The following is an 18,331-nucleotide window of genomic DNA, read 5'->3' as shown; positions in this document are numbered from 1 at the left end:
TAAAAACTATTTTACTGTACCTGCTTGATAACCAAAATCTTGGGGCAATTTTGTTGTTTATTCAGCAAAGTAAGAGTTTGTGTGAAATAGTTAAAAATGCACCTTATAAAATAAATAAATAAATAAAACCCCCAAAAACTGAGAAAAGACAGACAACAGATATAATATCTGATGTAAGCTTTACTTTCAAATCCTGTTACATTGAGATCTGGCAAGTTGAACATAAAATAATGCCAAACAAAGAAAACAAATACAAAACCAAAAAAGTACAAATGATCTATTTACCAGTTATCGTCACAACCCTGTACAGCCTTTAACAATGGAGTAATAAAAAAAAGCTTTGTACAGCACATACCAATCTTTATCAAGTGCCAAAAGATAGGATAGTTGAGCCTTTTCTAATCATAAAATACAGCCAAACTTCAAATGAACTGATTGTAGACAGTGCAGAGTGATAACTAAACAACCAAGGGAGTTAGTTTTAAACACAGTTAAGTGCTGAAGGACTAGAGCGAGAGCAATGTCATGCATACTCTGAAGTGCTGAAAAGGTAGTCAAGCTTTAAAAAAAAAAAAAAAAGAAAGGTCACTGAGCTGCTTACAATTGGGCAAAATAAGCAGAATAAGTGCTTAAGAACACTGGATTTCAAATGACAGAGCCCTGTTGACTTGTTAAACATTAGACTAAAACTAGTGTGGACATAGAGAAGTGCAGTCATTCATGATTATGCTGTATTAAAAGGCAGACATTTTTTAAAAGGGTGTCAAGAGTGGACACATTCTTTTTTTTTTGTAATCTTTTTTTCTTTTGGACCCTGACAATTAGTTTGACTCATTCTCAGAAGTCTCAGGTGGTTTCCTTCCACCAAGTGGCACTAGAGTATAAAAGATACGTAGATAGTACAAGGATAGTGTGTCTGTGTGTGGGAAGGATGCTCCTTTCACTCCAGAGACAGCATGCCAGACATTGACAGAGCAAAAAAGGGACAAACAAACAGTATAAAGGGGGGAGACAATCGAGGCATTGCTCTAGAGCAGGATATGACGGATTCAATCCTAACATCACATCCCGCAGTAAGTTACATTTTGGTCATGACAATTCATGTTCTCTGCCCAATCAACATTTTTTTTTCACACAAGTAGAAAAATAATTAAAAACAAAAGTAATAATTTTAAGAAAATGCATGAGTAAACAGGCAAACAGAATCAATGAGGAAAATAAAAAACAATCCCTTTACAAATAAGGGATTTCGGCTTGAAGACCACTTAGGAACACAAGCGCTTTCAATAATGGATAAAGCTTTTTCAAAATAAAATGCTTGCTGCTGCCATAGCTCACATAACATACTTTCTTTCTGAGCATTTTACGGATAAATACATATTCTCATTATCAAAAAGTGCAGCACTGTGCAAAACTGGCTATCACAATTTAGCCTGGGACCTTTAGTTCCCAGGGAGAGCTTGACCTCTGCTGTCTAATTCATGCAATTTGTATTATTTACTTTCTCTGATTTCACAGAGGCAGACATGCTAGAAATGCCTACATGTGAACATAAGGGGTGTTGATTGACTCATTTCCAGCAACTACAGTCTGCTTCACATTATGGTGACATGGTGGATCTAAATTTGAACTTAAAAAAAAAAACAAATTTAAAAAGCTAAATAAAAAGTTCAAGTGCGGTTGGCTTGAAGTGTAACTACATCAAGTGCAATTAAAAGGTTGATGGGGGTGTGGTAAAAAGCAGTACCATGCCTGCTGGCCTAACAGAAGCCAGTGCCATTGAACACAATGCTGTACAAGTGAATGGCTTTGCTTCATCATTGCACCTACAGGAGAATTTTCTCACAATGCGTTCTCTATGAATGTTAGTAGAAAATGTTCTATTATGATTTAAAAGGCTCATTAAAAAAGTAAAAAATAAAGAGACAAAATTAACAAAAAAAAAAAAAAAAACATATAAAAGAAAAAGACACAGAAGGCCACCAAACACACTAACTTTCCCATCTTTACCAGCAGAGAAGATGTCCCTGTTCACACTTCTGTATCACTTCTTTTTCATGTACATAAACAAAAATACATTCATTCAAGTCATTTTGGAACAGTTTTTTTTTTTTTTTTTGTACACAAAAATTACAAAAAGCTCCAAAAAGCACCATTGAATCGGCCTGTGGTTACCTTTGCTGTGGGTAGCTCGCTAACCCAGAGCTGGTCACCTCCACAAAACAGTTATCTCATATATCTCTTCTAAGTATAGGTGCGTGATACATAGTTCTGCATGTAATGCTGTGCTGATATCCACGTGGTCTCAGAAATAATGAATGTTTCCATCTGGTCACGTGTTCATTGTCTGTAGGATCTGAGTGGAAGTGCACTGTCAACATTTTACATTTATATTACAGGGAAATTATTTGTAATAAATGTAGAATGTTTCTGATAGGTCAGATTGAATATTTTCTATATTTACATAAGCACAGCTTATCTTCGGTTTGTGAGCTTACCCAGTAATCAAAAGTAGCTAGTTTTCCATTTAAATTATTTTGAGACTGATGTGATATCAGGCAGCAGTTATGCATATTATGGTTTCACTGTCATACAAAACAGAAAATAAAAAAAAAACAAAAAAAAACAAAACAAAATCGAAACCAAAAAGATGAGAAGGGCGAGGGCTACAAAACTATGTACAAGATTGATAAATAAGTAAGTGCGTGGTTTGAGGCGTTGCTTTGGAAACGTGCCTTTTTCAATGAAAAGCTTTCCGTTTCATTGGTTCTGTCCACGTTGCACTGCTAACACTTCAGGATATCTCGGATTTTGCTTCCTAATGACGTCAAAGCTAATTGAAACACAGAAACAGGCATGCTATTTTGATGCATAATAGCAATAGACAAAAATGCACTAAAATATAGCACTTGCAAGTTTTGCTTTGTCTTTTTCAACTTTTTATCTCATCAAACAACTAAAGAAAAATATCTATAAAACTGAGATACGTTAGTTTTCTCAGGTAATGCAACTGGGTCCTGGTCATTCAGACATTTAAAAACAGAAAACAAAAGGTAATAGAGAGTAGTACTTGAAGTAGTAATAATTCAATTAATAGAACTGATAAGAAAAGCAGCTTTTTGATATAAATGCATTTTTAGCATGTACAGCCTTTTTCTCTTATAAATGTTTTTTTTTTCTTCAATATGTTTTTCTTGTCCAGCTTATTCTGCTGGTCTGATTGGAAAAGATGTTGCTCCCATTGCAGTGGTCAAGTGTCATTCACACCACCGTCCAAGGAGTGAGGGGGAAAGAGTGAGGAGAGGGGGAGGGTGAGGTCAAACAGTCTTGGCCCTCTCCATCAGTCCCAGGTAGGCCAGGAAGGAGTGTTTGTGGGAGGTGGGTGAGGGTGGAGAGCGGGAGGGGGAGGCCGAGTTGGAGGAGAAGAGGATAGGAGATGTGGTGGGCCACTGTCTGGAGTGGAGGTGCGAGTGGAATGTGAAGCGGCTATTATGGGTGAACAGGGTGGTGAGGGGGATCAGGTGTGCCTGGTCACAGTTCCTGTACTGCTCGAACATGTGGCGGGAGGTGGGGAGAAAGAGGGAGGCACTGCCGCTGCTGGGACCACCGGGGCTTCTGGTGACGTCATTGCCGTTGGTGCTGACCAAACAGCGTAGAGAGCTGGTAGGGTCCAGCTGGCGGGACTTGCCCAGTGTGAGTGACAGAGCGACAGACTGGAGCGCCTGGGATGCTGTGAGACTCATGAGGGGGCTGTTACTCCCACTCCCTCCACTGCTCCCTCCTCCTCCGCTGAACAGGAAATGCTCCTGGCTCTTCTGCAACAACGTGCCCCCTGGTGATGTTCCCTCGAGACGCAGCTCCTCCTCGCCTGCCTCCTCATCTTCTTCCTCTTCTTCTCCTCCTCCTAAACCTCCATCCAGTCCCCCCGCTCCTCCACTCTGGTGTTTCTTGAGGTGGCGGCTGAAGACAAAGGGGTGTGTGGTGGTGAAAGGGCACTCTTGGCAGCTGAAAGTCTGGCGCGGCGCGTGTTTCAGCTTCTTGTGCAGGTTGAGGTTGTCCTTGCGTTTGCAGCTATAAGAGCAGCGGTCGCAGTGGAAGGGCCGCTCACCCGTGTGCACACGCACATGCTCGATCAGCTTATTGGCCGTCTTGGACAAGTAGCCACACTGGTCACACTTGTAGTGGTTGCCCAGGCGGTGCCCGCGCATGTGGGCCTCCAATGAGGCCTGGTCGGGCCACAGTCCCTGGCAGATGCGGCAGCGGTACTCCATCTTACAGTGCGTCTTAAGGTGGCACTCCATGGCCGCTGGACGATTGGTGGAGTAGATGCAGAAAGGGCACCTGGGTAATGCAACAAAGGGGAAGCAAGGAGGGAGGGAGGACACGACACACAAAAGCAAAAGATAGTTGAAGGGGAAGCGTACATTCAAAACCACATAACACACCTTGAAATTTTATAACACAAAACGATGAAGAGGAGAAGGACAGGTAAAGGAAAATAGTGTGTATCATGTACAATTCTGTGTTCTCATGGTGGTATGTGTGGCAGTTTAATGATGGAAGAATTGACGTGATCAGGTATATGTGTGTGTGGGAGGGAAGGGGGTGACAGACTGGAGAAAAGATTGGAGCAGTAGGACATGAAGGGAAATGAAGGAATGGAGTGGCACTTACATTTAAATAGCACCTTTCATCTGCTCTGGGCCCCAAAGCGCTTCACAAACCCTGCAGAACAGAATCACCTCAGAAAAACCTCGAAATGGTCAAGGCCCTCTCTCCCTTTCTAAACACTCCTACATATATAGAAACACTTCACATTGCTCAAGTGCATACACGTGTACACACTGGACTGGGGTGGGGTGGGGGGGGGGGGACTTGATCTGGACTAGGAGGTCAGAAAATGTAGGCAACTGAATTTGCCCTTAGGGTCCACTTTCTCTACACCTGTTTGACTAAATCCTGCCTGCTTCAGTTACTGAATAGAAATGTGGTTTACATAAATTAAGAGACTGTGTAAACCTTCAAGAATGGAAAAATCTAACCCATATGTGCACATATAAACAGCACAGAAGTTGAGTTCAAGTAGATTTTCTGATCAATTTAAATACAAAAAAATATCAAAACAGCTCAAAAATATCTACCACCAGTTTTTTGAATGCTGTCTTAAAGAAATCGGTCACACTAAAAGATGCTGTGTGAATATCTTTAAGCTATGAAGGGGCTTCTGGTGTGTTTTTGTTCTGACATCCACGGGAATTTTATAACAAAGGAGTTATGAAATTCCTGTGGCCAACTTTTGTTTGTCAGCCTTTTACTTTACATCGAGTGAAATGCTACCATTTGTCAATTCTGAACATCCTAACTGCACTAATGGCTGCACAGAAACAAAAAGACGTACTTGTAGAACACAGATCTCTGTTTATGAGCAAATGAGGCGATAATCATAATGATACTCAATGGTTCTGCACATGCAAAGACTGGAGTTATGACAACTCAAAAACAAAAAAAAAATGGTTGTTAATTGAAGTGAACCATAACAAAATGCCCTACATTTGTTATATTGCAGTTCTCCTTACGTTTCACGTATAGAAGGGTTTTTATCCTAAATGTGCATGAGAATACATTATTGTCACATCATCAGTGTTGTTGTCAATGTAGTGGTCAACAGATGAGCTTTACGTCGGCTTGACAGGCCTGAAATGCGACATAAACGTGTCACAGTACAGCAAAGGCTCCTGTGTCCTATGGGACTGGAGTATGGAGATGGAGAGGGACGCATGTGAAGAAACTAGAGTTTAAAAAAATAGTCAGTATTAGAAATTAACGCTGCCTCATTAGTTAAAGATTAAATTAATGAAATGATCCAATAAGTAGGTGCATGTCTATCGCTTGATATAAAGCTTTATATCGCATAGATGTGTCAATGTGTAAGTATGCAAACATCAGTTTTATCTTACATATACTCATGGGATTGACTTGGAGTGTCAGCGTCCAGCCTGTTCTAGAGTGTGAGCACTGATTAACTTCTAGGGGTGTGCCAACGGATTTTACATAATACACAGCAGTGTACAGATACTGTACTGGGGGGAAAGCAGGTTTCTGGAATGCAGGTTTCATCAGATATGTTTCTTTGGCATGACTGTTAGCTGTGGGCAGTGAATCAACAGACCCTGAGGGGATGCCCATTTCCATCTCCTCTCCACTCTCCCTTCTGTTCAGAACAGCCACTGCAGACCCACAGACCACTGTCTAATAAGTTATACTTGCCAAGAGAGGCTATCAAGCAAAACTACAGCTTGTATCATTTCATTTGCTGGCTGCAGATAATGAACATTAAAGTGACGTTAATGGATTCAGGACACACAGTAGACCAGGCCAGAACAGACCATGTATCTGTATTTCTGTCTTATTAATTAAAGTTCACAGGTGTCGTCTGTATGGATGTTACAATTAGCTCTTATAAAGACGAACTATGATAACATCGAGCGGCTTTATGTATATGTAATGATGTATCTTCCTCTAGTCTTTTACTTACTTTACTTGCATCATTTTATGTATATAAAAATCAGTTAAATGGTGCATGTAAGATAATGACTAAAACCACTGTGAGATGCCTGAAACTCATTATGTGGCTCAGCTTTATTATCATACTGGGGTTTTGCATGTACAATATGTTTCCAGCTAAAAGCTTCAGTTTTTCATTTAATCCAATTGAGGCAAAGTTTAATGTTAGTAATTAATATTATGTAACCAGCACACCCCTAGTATTAGTCTGTGAATGTGGATATACTTTTGAAGTCAGTCGAAAAGGTGAGGGAGGGGAGGATGGGTGGAGTTAGGAACCTCTGTCTGTACTTGCTTTCCTTACTTGAGCCCTCCGGACGGAACGGTGTGGCACTTCTTGTGCTCCAACAGCTGCTCTGGCGTCTTGAGGAACTTGTGGCAGACGTCGCACTCAAACATTCGCGTGATGAGGTGGATCTGGAGGTGCCGCTCGTACATGCTACGCGTCTTGCACACAAAATTGCAGAAGACGCACTCGAAGCCTGAAGAGCATGGAAAGAGGAAAACAGGGTGAGTTAAGACTGAGTCAGTTTTAAAGATGCAATCATTTTGTTTGGCAGTCTGCTTGTGCACTTAAGAGTCAGCAAGAATGACCCTAGAAACAGACACAAAGGGAGTTCAAATAACAGTAGAAGAAAATGTAATAATTGAAAACAGCCTGGGTTACACCACATACAATTTTAAGCAAATGAAGTCAGCATGTAATGTCGTGACTTCAGACCTCATTTGTGGTATGCTGGACTAATGGTTGTACTTCTGGATGACAGAAGTTGTCATGAGTGATCCCTTGTCTTGGTCTTTGATGCTCATCTCTGTTTTCTAACCCAGTGCAAGCAGCTTTCTGGCCAAAGAGCAAGTGTTTAGTCTTAATACAGCTCCAAAAGACATGGGTAATTATGCTTCAGGCTCAAAAGGCTTTAACAGCAGTGAAAAAAGATGTGTTCAGCAAGTTCTTCTGCCAAATGCAATCAGGATGCTGGATGGAGCCTTCTTTGAACGGAACAAAAACACAAGCCCTCTTATTTGATCATACTGGATTTTAAAATATTGCTGATTGTTGCTGTTGCTTGTTCTCATTATCATCCTGTATTGCCATTTGTCCTCCATTGTTTCTTAACACGGCAAAACCAAAGGTAATTTTCTATAATGTGGATAAAGTTTATAACCTAAACTGAGCCTTATTGTGTCAGCGAGCTTCTTATTGTGAGGTACAGGACCCTGCACGGACACACCATTACCTGCCAAAGTCAGAATAAGTTTGTCATCTGGAAAATGTGGAGACCCCTGTTAATTGGAGCAAACCATATTGGCAGTCGCGATGAAACAGATCAGCTTTTCATAAATCATACCTACAAATGTCTCTTTTAAAATGAACGCTGCTGACCTAGGAATATTTAATGTTGGAGTGAAGCACTTAAAATTTGATGCTACTTTTTCAGGCACTTTCAAATGATTAGGTGTATGTGGCTGTAATAGTTCCAACAGTTTCTTGCCTTTATCAGACTTGTCCTCAGTTCCTGATCCTGAGTGGCTTCCGGAGCTGGACTGGCTGCCTGCGGAGGATGGTGGTGCGAGCAGGCTCTTGAGTTCTTCGTTACTGTGGGTGAGATCTCCGCCCTCTGAACTGTTGAGTGAATCGCTGAGGGCTGACAGAGATGAGGAGGTGCTCTTGGTCTCACTGAGAGGACTCCTTGAGTTCAGACCTGGGCACAAGAGGACAGAAATCTTCATCATTCTGATCAAAAGTGTGACTGGGGAAAACCTGCACCAGTTCCAGCTCTAAAGAAAAACCCAGGACAATGATAGTTAGAATTTGTGAGGTATGCTTTCAAGCTTAAGAATGTGTTTCTAGAAACTCGTGGTTATGTATGTGCATACACACACACTGACATACACACAAACATACACATAAGCAGGCAGCCTTGATAGTCCTGTGCTCTGACTGAGGCACCGCTGCCAGTCCAATCAAGATGCAGTGTGCTTTTATTGATCCCCTTCTCTAAGTCTGCAATTCACTGGGAAGAGAGAGGGAATTAGACGGGGAGTGGGTGAGAGGGAGGGGTGAGGAGCGTGGGTCATGGCCGAGGGAGCTAAGATGGCGGGAGCATCTCAGGGCACAGCTCAACAAAGGGCATTCACTCAGGAGGGAGTGAAAGGAGGGAGAAAAGGCTGCAGAGATTCTGAAATGGTTGACCTATCTTTTTAATACAGCAACAAACACAAGACTGGATCTGAAACATACAGTAATGTACGCATGCAGCTCACATCATTTTCTTATACAAGGAGTTCTGCAATAATAGAAGACATTCTTAATTGCCTTCAATCAAAACCTAAATATCCCAGGGTCATTCACAGTGCAGTCTTAGCTGCAGTTTGAATACAGAATGGAACCAGCTCGAGGAAGCTTTTATCTCCTGTGCTGCAGTATTTAACATTTACTTGCTTTTTCTTACATTATCCTAAAGGCCAGTGCCACAGAATGTAAGCAAAAGGAAAAACAAAGGATGCTGCTCTGAGTCAGTGGGACTCGACCTTGAAATGTACCTTAGATGAAAAATATTCTATTTTCTCTTTTTACTGAATAGCTTCATCTGTGCCAGCCCAGCAATATTCATGATATAGAAACAAAATCTGTCCTGCAGGGTATTCAGGAGCAAATCTAAAAGAGTACTGTCACAAAACCAACCATTTTCCCTGTGCAGAGTCCAGCCCTCACATGGGGTCAGCTTGAACTATGACCCATGCTCAGCTCTGCCATCTCCTTGCCTGGGCATGCACACACAGCTGACATGATAACCAGGCTTTCACAGTCTGTCTGGGTTTCCCTTAACTTGTACTCTACCCACCTAAACCTCTGAAGTTTAGACACTTCACATAATGAGGGATGCACTTTACAGAAATTATTCAGATCTGCACAGATAGAAGTTAGCAAGTGCTTTTTTAAAGTTTTAAAGGCACACCTCTGTATATGTCTGTGTTTAGTTGTGGTCTCCATCTTGTGCAAGACTGAGATAAATGCCAAGTCAGGCTGAGAGACTTAAAAGATGGCCACAGTGGCATCGTAAACCCAGCTTGTCTCTAAAGAACCCAAGGCCTATTGATTTTTTCCCCTCAGGTACGATAAGGGCCAACCTTCTCAGATAAACAAGGCCACCGTGGCCTCTGAAAGACCCCTCAGCTGTCTAGGCCGGACGATCCCACCCACCCACACATAAGAAACACACATAGACACACACTGAGGAACAGTAGAAGAGCAAAACATCAACAATAAACTGGACAAAGCTGTTTTAGACAAAAACACTCATATCGACCATCAGGGGTTCAGACCAGCAGCTTTAAAAGTCCAAAGAAGGTCGACTGGAGGAGGCTTCAAACCCAGTTCTACAACTCGTCTTTCCCTGTGTCCTGTAAACTGATTCTGAGCTGTGTGTTAATAAAGTGTAAATTACTGTTACATTACAATGTTTTGACTTGAAACAGTCCTTACTAATTTCCTTTCACGTCAAATTAAAAAGCCAGTAAGACAAAAAAAAAAAAAAAAAACAGTCCATAAGTATTTGGTATCATATTGTTGTGTTGGCTCAGTAAAATGAAACCTGACATTTATAGGCAAGGATTTAGATAACTGATTATTTGTAATTTGTGTGTTATTATAAGCAGAAAGACCAAACAGTTTTAAGTTTTAGTAATAGTTTTGTCTGTTATAGTAAACCTAATGTATTTTGGTGTTTGGCTGTTGGTTGGACTAAATAAGCACAGAGCATAAAATATATAAACATATATAAACAAAATATATCGACTTGGACGCTGAGGAAACCGAGGCATTTACACCATTTTCATTTGAAAATGAATAATTGATGACGTAGATAATAATAAGTAACTACACGATTGTGAAAATAATCAGTTTGCAGTCTTAAATGAAACATATGAAGCAATTTTCAGTGTGTTTACATGCAGATTAAATGAACAGTGTAGGAAATACAATCTGTCCTACTGTGATGATCCAAAGTTGGGCCAAATATGTACAAAAACAACTACAATTCTGCAAACACTTAAAGCTGAATGTCAGCTCTTTAACCTCAGTCATTGTTTAAATTTAAACCCCAAGTGTTACAGTACAGAGCCAAAACAACAGAAAATGTGTCACTGTCCAAATACTTTGCTGTATTTCTATTCTAAGCTATGAACAAGAGGCACAATGTGTAAGCTACCACCCACTCCAACATGTGAGAGTAATTTTGAAAATATCTCCATAAATCATTTTTCTAAGGGGTTGAATCATAGTACATCTACTGGATAGTACTTTGCTACTATCCGGTAGATGTTTGAGAACCCTGAAATAGTAGAGCTGAAACATAGTTGATTAATCAGTCAGTCAAATTACTGAAAGGCCAGTAACAATTCTGGTTATTAGACATATATAGGAAATAGCTAAAAGTGCACTCAGGTGTGACAATCTTTCTTCATAGTGCATATGCTTGGGTTTGGATGATGATTTAAGTTTGAGCTTAAATAAGTTATAATGGATATTTTTATATACAAAACTAACTGAACCAAAAATATTCACAATAATTGATGTTATTTTTTAACCCTTTGTTACCCTAACATACAGTAGGAGAGGACTTATTAACGCTGACATTCTGTACCTGCATGTCCAGTGCTAATGTGATTCTTCATGTCGTTCTCCTCCATGCAGACATAATCACAGACGCTGCAGCAGAGCGAGAACATCCACTGCTCCTTGTCCACATGGAGTGACATGTGGCTGACAAACTGGGCGTTCAGCTCCGTCTGGAAACCACACACATGGCAGCTGGACACAGAACAGAGAGGAAAAGGAAGGAAGATGGTGAGAACGAGAAGTAGGACAGTCAACTTCAGTGTTATATTATGCCTGCATAAATTGGTTCAGCACAGACACATTTTTTTAATTGATAAGATTACTGAAAATAACAGTGCAGAAATGAAGAGATTTAACTCTTTTCAAATCATTTGCAATGTTAGTAGTCAAGAACGTTGGCAAATAGGCTTATTCGCTTTCTTGCCCAGATCCATATCTCATGTCTGTATGGTAAATACGACCAGGGAATAAGGGAATGAGCTTAATTTGGTTTTTAAAAAAAAATAAAAATCACTAAAATAAAAAATGACTTAATTTAATCAATTGATTCTCAAAAAAAAAAAAAAAAAAAAAAACGAAAAAATTGTTCAGTACATCATCTCCCCCCTAAAGCCACGACAAACATTTTTATACTTTTGTTGTTGAACTTCAGAGGCCTTACTAGGCGAGATCTTTTTTGTTTTTTAACCTTTGAACTGAGCCAGGCCAGCTGTTTACTATGCTTTCAATCTTCATGTTAAACTGTCTCAGGACTGTAGCTTGAAATTTAACTAACATATGCATGTGGTATTGATTTTCTCATCTTTCTCATCTCTTCAAAGAGGACATTATAGTACTGTTCCCAAAATGTCAAACTTATTTCTTTAAGGCAGAATAACTGACTCTCAAAAATAGAGAAAATACATCAGGATTTAACAGGGCATCAAGCAGCAGATAACTGTCAAACAACAAAGTTATGATCAGGCCGAGTCTCATCTATTGAACTGCCCTGAGACGCCCTAAGCTGTGGCTGGTGATGTGTTTTGGTCTGTTATCACTACCTGTAGTAGTAGGGGCAGTTCTTGCGCTCTGTAGAGTCGGCTGTGACCGCGCTGACGATCTGCTCAGCGTCCGTGTTGACCAGCTTGACAGAGTGGATGGTCAGGTGCTGATTGAGGTTAGCCCTGCACTTGGCTGCGTAAGGGCACAGGTGACACTTGTACTTCCTCTCTTCTGTGAGAAAATACACAGACACAAGACCACAGGTTCCTGTAAACATTACCTCAGATAATATTTCATTAAGTTGCGCTCAGCCTGTGAGCCTTTAAAGCAAGCTTAAATCTAATTACCTAATGCCTAACCCTGCCTCACCTTCGCCTGACCCCAACTGGAGCTCTAATCCTGGGAAGAGGAAGAAATATCTGACAAGAAATAAATAAATAAATAAATAAAAATCAATTTTTCTGGGTAGCACCTGGATATTTGTATAAATCCCACACGATTGCAGTAATCAGAGTGTCAACATAATCTCACCTTATTTTAAAGCAAATTGTATATATATAAAAAAAATACACACAGTTTTCACTTTTTGCTCAAAACAAATCAACATAACACCACTTCTTCCCCCTTTACATGCCCCCCCCCCCTCCAAATTCCCCCCTCCAACACCCCTACCCAAATACAAACACACACCATTTGCCCCAAGGACATGAAGCCAGGCAACCTTTATGTCGCTGGGGAAACCAAAAAGACCATCACACTGACATATGCCCCTGCTTCTGCTCTCTGTGGTGTGGCCAAGCTGTTCACAGCCAACACTCTCAGATGGTGTGTGTGTGTCATGTTGTGTGTGCACACAAAATGTTAGAGCATGTCCAATTGTGTGGGGGCATTTTGTACACGAGTCTCCATTTGTGCGCTTAGTGATTTAGTCTGTTATCCCAAGAAGGTTGCATTAATTTCTAATCCAGTGTTAATTTTCTTTAAATAAAATTGCATAAGCAGGATATTCATGGTAGTCAATGGTTGTTTTTAAATGCGCTTTGGAAGTAAATTGACTTTGGCACTGACATTATTTTTTTTTCCTAATAAGGATCAAGAGAGGGATTGCAGAAGACAGTGGTGGGGTAGAATGGATCAATAGGAAGCAAAGTGGAGGCAAGTTTGAAAACAAAGTGTAATCAGGACACTGGGGAGGATACACCATCAACCTGAGGAAGCCTCCAGAGTGTGTGAGTGCTAGAAAGTGGAAGAAGAACCAAACATAGCTGCATCAGAATTACTGGTGGGTGGGTGTGTGTGTGTGTGTGTGTGTTTGTGTGTGTGTGTGTGTGTGTGTGTAGATTCTCTGTGAGGCATCCTTCTAGCTGGGTAATTAGACGGGCAGTTTTCCCAGTGAGACTAATCATGGTAGTAATCTCTTTAAAGAAAGGGTAATCTAGTCTAGTCAACCTTATTTACTTATTGTGGGCCACACCAACACAAGCACACACGCATATCAATACATTATCAAAGAGATGCCAGTCCAGTGTGTGTCAGTGTTCATACACACTAACGATGTCATTATTTACCTGTGTGTAGAGACAGATGTCTAGAAAGAGTCTGCTGTCTACCAAACACTTTGCCACAGACGGGACAAGGGAAGAGCTGGTCATTTAGTCTCCACTGGGCAATCCCGTTTCCTGTCTCCCCGTCGTCTTTTTCTGACTCTGGAACACACACACACACACACACACACACACACACACACACACACACACACACACACACACACACACACACACACACACACACACACACACACACACACACAGTCAGTCAGTCAGTCAGTCACAGACATGGGAATAGAAAACTTTACTCATCACTCACTACTGACAGACAGCCACAAAAGTATCTGCAGGTGGACCAAAGGCTGTAAACACAAGCTGCTGTAAATCAAATATCTTATATGTACTGCTGTTGAAACTGTAACTCGCACACCAAAACACACTGCTGTATCTACTCGTTCTCTGCATTACTGTGAACATTTAGATTTAGTAGGTTTTGTTCCTAATAGCAGACAGTTGTGATAAAAAAAGAGGGTCATAGGAGGAGGACGAATGCAGCAAAGGTCAGAAGCAAACAGTGTGACGTTGTAGTCACAGTATATGGTAATGCCTTTCAATCAAAAAGCAACTAGGATACATTTCCATTGATCTTCAGTAAGATCTAAGGTTAGAAATACACCCAGAGTTACACAATACAGAAATGATGTCTATTCGTTTAGTGAGAAACTGCTGCCCTATAAAGAGGGAAAGAAAGTAGGAGGGAAAAGCAGGCCAACGAAGACACCAGGATGTGACTGCGGCCGGCCAGGAAATGGTGCAGCACCCACCCCTCACAGAAAGCCACAAATCATTGTCTTTATACTTTCTTTTCTGTATGTGTTACTGTAATTGAAAGATGCCGGCCGGAGAGAGAAAGGCGAGCTGTTTTTGCCTGCTTGCAGTCTTTGAGCTAAGTTAATCTAACCAGCTCTGGAAATAAGTTGCACAGACAGGACTGGTGAAATGGACAAACACCACAGACAAGAATAAAAGAGATGACACAAAATATACTCAGATGGGATGAGAGACTGAAGGAGCCAAACAGGCCTACATTTTAAAATAATTGCATTCACTTGGCTAGAATATAGCTGCAATAACTCATGGCTGGCCATCGTCTTTTTGTGTAACAGTAAAAACTGTAGTACAAGTTCACCTTTGAAAAACTACAGTGTCTAACTTTCAAATTGCATTTTCTGATGTATGTATAGAAACCAGAGAGATCCCATTTTCTCTCAGCTTTAGTCAAACAACTGAACAATTGATGCACTGTGGGATAATATGCTGAAACCTGTCCACTACCTTTTGACAGATGCTTCTTTAGCCTGCAGTTGTGATCCAGCGCAAATGCAGTCTTAATATTACCAAGCTTTAAAATCTAGTATATGTATACCACTCCAGATCTTTTTAAGTATGCCACCTCCTTCGCTTCACCACCCCTTAATCAAAGAAAAAGAATGAGTGTGAGTATTTTAAGATGCTTTGATAGACTCTGAAGAACTCAAGTTGCTGCTTTGAATTAAACCTCACCATACAGAGCATAGAGCTATTCACAAGGAGAAAAAAAAGCACTTCTCTCACTGTGTTCTGCATTTTCCTCAAACTAAGGAAGGATTTTTTTTACTGCTCACAGAACATACTACCCAGAATGACCTTGGTGAAAAACTGTATATGCAAGGCATTGAAAAAAAGGAAAAGGGTTCTTTCAGACAGACAGACAGTTTCATTTTCACTCATCATAATGGACGGAAAAACTCGGCTGCTCAGTTTCTCCCTCTGACTCAAAGTTTTGATCTCTTGCAGATGGAAAGCAGCACATATAAACTCTGAATTTAGAAAAGAAAAAAAAAACGAGCCTAATCTATTCAGATTTTAGACAGATTTAAGGAATTTGTGGCAGTCTGAATATCACAGTGAGTAATAGCAAAGAATGTTTCCAGGCGGTTGGGGGTCAGATTTTATGGTACATAAAGAACAGATGCACTGGCTATAGAAGGTGGTGTGAAAGGACATTTTACTGTTTTTGACTGACAAACAAACACTGATCTGCCTCATTTAATCAGCTTTGCCAGCTACATGCAAACCAGTACTTTTATGTCGTTTTTTTTTTTTTTTTTTTTTTTTTTAATTAAGTCACACCCTCACTGACAGATGTTTTAGGAACTCAATGAAAAATCAGCTCAACCACAGTTATCTCTAAGAAATACCAATTACTGTATGTATTACTGTATGTATTGTATGTATTGCATTTGCATTAATATGATTAAACTGTATTTTCAGCATGTTCGTTCTAAGAAATTCTGTTTCAATGACAGCAGCAATGGACCAGAGTATAACATGTTTTAACTGGAGATGAAAGGATTAGTCAATTAATCAAATGACTGAAAATTAACTGCCTCCGATTTTAATAATTATTTAAATTGACAAAGAAAAAAATATAAAATATTCTCAGGTTAACGTCCCTCTAGTGTCAGAGTTTCATTCACTGAAGACCATGGGTTCTTAAAAATAATGGACATTGTATTACTTATGATGTTTAGAGACCAAAGAATTATAGATGAATAAATAAATGAATAAAATGGCTGCAGCTCATGCGTCCTTTCTACTGTAGGTCTGTGTCTTGCCACTGTAACAAGGGTCAGTGAGGACACGTGTCATGGTAAATGCATACAAGTAGACCAGCGTAAAGAAACACGTGCCTGTAAACTAAGTAAGCAAGCAGCAAAGGTGGCGTATAGGTTCATGGTGAAGGTGTCAGGAAACTTAAGATGCTGCGACCCCAGCAGACCTGCAGACTGTGAACTTCCTGACCTCCTGCATTAGCTGGAATATGACTCTCAGCATGCTGGCAACCCTGATATCTGTCTGTGACTGGCTATTCGCATCGCTTTTTTCCAGACTTATTATCACTGCATGGCTTATTCTTAAAACCCAAGACATTCTTATGGAGCATGCAGCTAAAACTGAGCACACAGAAGCATTAACTTGTACATATAACACAGTTTAAGTCACAAGTGGAAACAGAGGATGGCCTGGTCACACAAAGTGACAAGAAGTCAGACAGCAGGGGCTTGACACCATGACCCATCAAACACAATGATGATTAAACCAATTAGGGTGTGGTGTGGGCCTTGAAGTGGGTAATAGTTTAATTAATGTTATTATAAGTGAAGAGAGAAGGACACAAACAAGAAATGATGGATTGTGCTAAATCTCAGGCTTGTGGGAGATGACAGCAAACTCCAAGTCTTGCTTTAAGGAAAATGCTGACACTTTAACATAATCTCTACATAGCAGATCTCAGATATTGATGTTTAATAAATTTCCAAAAGAAAACATGTTTTCATTTTGTAGTGTAGTCTGCTTGGCAAAATCAACTCTTCAAAATAAAAAGCAATAAGGTGAAGGGGGCTGAATCCTTGCTGAAGCAACTTAAAATACCTGCAGTAATTTTCCTTTTAAACAGCGAAGGTTACAAAAACAATCATGTTGCAACAGCCTGTGTCTGTCATTCACAAATCATTTCACATCCAGTAATTCATATGTATTGTCATGTCATTACAAACAACAACAATAACAAAAAAAAAAAAAACCTAAAGCTTCTGATGCTGGGTCCTAATAGTGTTACCAGTCAGCACAGCTGGAAGTGTATAATGAACTAACAGGAAATGACTGTATGAGTTTGTGGATTCCTGCCAGAAAATCAGTCTAATTGAAGGTCTGCCTACCTTTAGCTGCAAACTAGAAATAGTTGCCAATATGTGAAACATGCAAGTAATGAAAAAGGGACAAAACAACAGAGATACAAAAAGAAAAAGAGCAAGACTGGACCAAAAAATATGAAGAAAGGAGTAAAACGGTATAACTGTAAAAGCACAAGCAGCAGAAGCTAGATATAGAGCTTAAACACTCAAGGGAAAGCAGAGGTGGTCTGGGCGAATTAACTTTCAGGCCACTCTTGACACCCAGAAGCCAATCAGATTTTCATTAACTGGCAGAGGGACAGGCAAAGCTGGCACAAGCTAATTAACCTCTGGATCTCTCACTGCCAAAGGAACATGGAGGGAAGTTCTGGGATGCCAGGGAAGAGGGGAGGAGAGGGAGATAGGGGATAGCCTGGGCAGAGGCTTTCAGGTTGGGGAAACGTGTGAGAGCACAGAAAGGCTGAATGGAGCTCTAAATATGTAATGGGCAGAGGGGGTACATCAGAGAGGAGGGTGAGACTGTGTAAAGATGGAGGTAGTTAACTGTGGCCATATACTCCGTATGTGTAATTAGATGTTCAGTAGCTTGCCAGGCTAAAACACTTCTGAGTGAGCAGGAGTATGTGTATGTGTGTGGATGGGTGTGCAGGGACAGTCCTTAAATGCATGCACATATGAATATGCATAATAAGCATCTCTGCATAATGAATTATTTCTCTGAGCTACAGTGAAAATAACATGAAGCCCTGGATACTTGTCTTTGAAGATACTGTTACATGAATGACGTAGGGGTTCTGACTTTCGGCAACACTTCCTTGCTTTGCAGATGACTTTTATGTTCTACACATAATCTCTGTATAAAACAGTAAAACACCAGGACA

At 40.4% G+C, this 18,331-nt stretch overlaps 1 protein-coding gene across 2 annotated transcripts in view; it reads right to left on the bottom strand.

The window, feature by feature from the left end:
* Window positions 1-162: 162 nt before the first annotated feature.
* znf827 (zinc finger protein 827) overlaps window positions 163-18,331 on the bottom strand; it is a 62,806-nt gene continuing 44,637 nt past the window's right edge. The window contains exons 9-15 of one of the 2 annotated variants that reach the window (XM_026302455.1): window positions 13,735-13,872; window positions 12,226-12,397; window positions 11,211-11,377; window positions 8,058-8,267; window positions 6,869-7,046; window positions 4,675-4,725; window positions 4,200-4,341 (exon numbers count right to left, since the gene is read on the bottom strand). In XM_026302455.1, coding sequence (XP_026158240.1) covers window positions 4,677-4,725; window positions 6,869-7,046; window positions 8,058-8,267; window positions 11,211-11,377; window positions 12,226-12,397; window positions 13,735-13,872 — 914 coding nt within the window. In that variant the 3' untranslated portion in view covers window positions 4,200-4,341; window positions 4,675-4,676. Of the gene's footprint in view, window positions 4,342-4,674; window positions 4,726-6,868; window positions 7,047-8,057; window positions 8,268-11,210; window positions 11,378-12,225; window positions 12,398-13,734; window positions 13,873-18,331 lie in introns of both variants that reach the window. The other variant, XM_026302456.1, reaches the window with a different exon arrangement.

This window comes from Mastacembelus armatus, chromosome 1 (genome assembly GCF_900324485.2).
Source record: "Mastacembelus armatus chromosome 1, fMasArm1.2, whole genome shotgun sequence".
Taxonomy (NCBI): Eukaryota; Metazoa; Chordata; class Actinopteri; order Synbranchiformes; family Mastacembelidae; genus Mastacembelus; species Mastacembelus armatus.
This window is presented reverse-complemented; position numbering and strand designations above follow the sequence as displayed.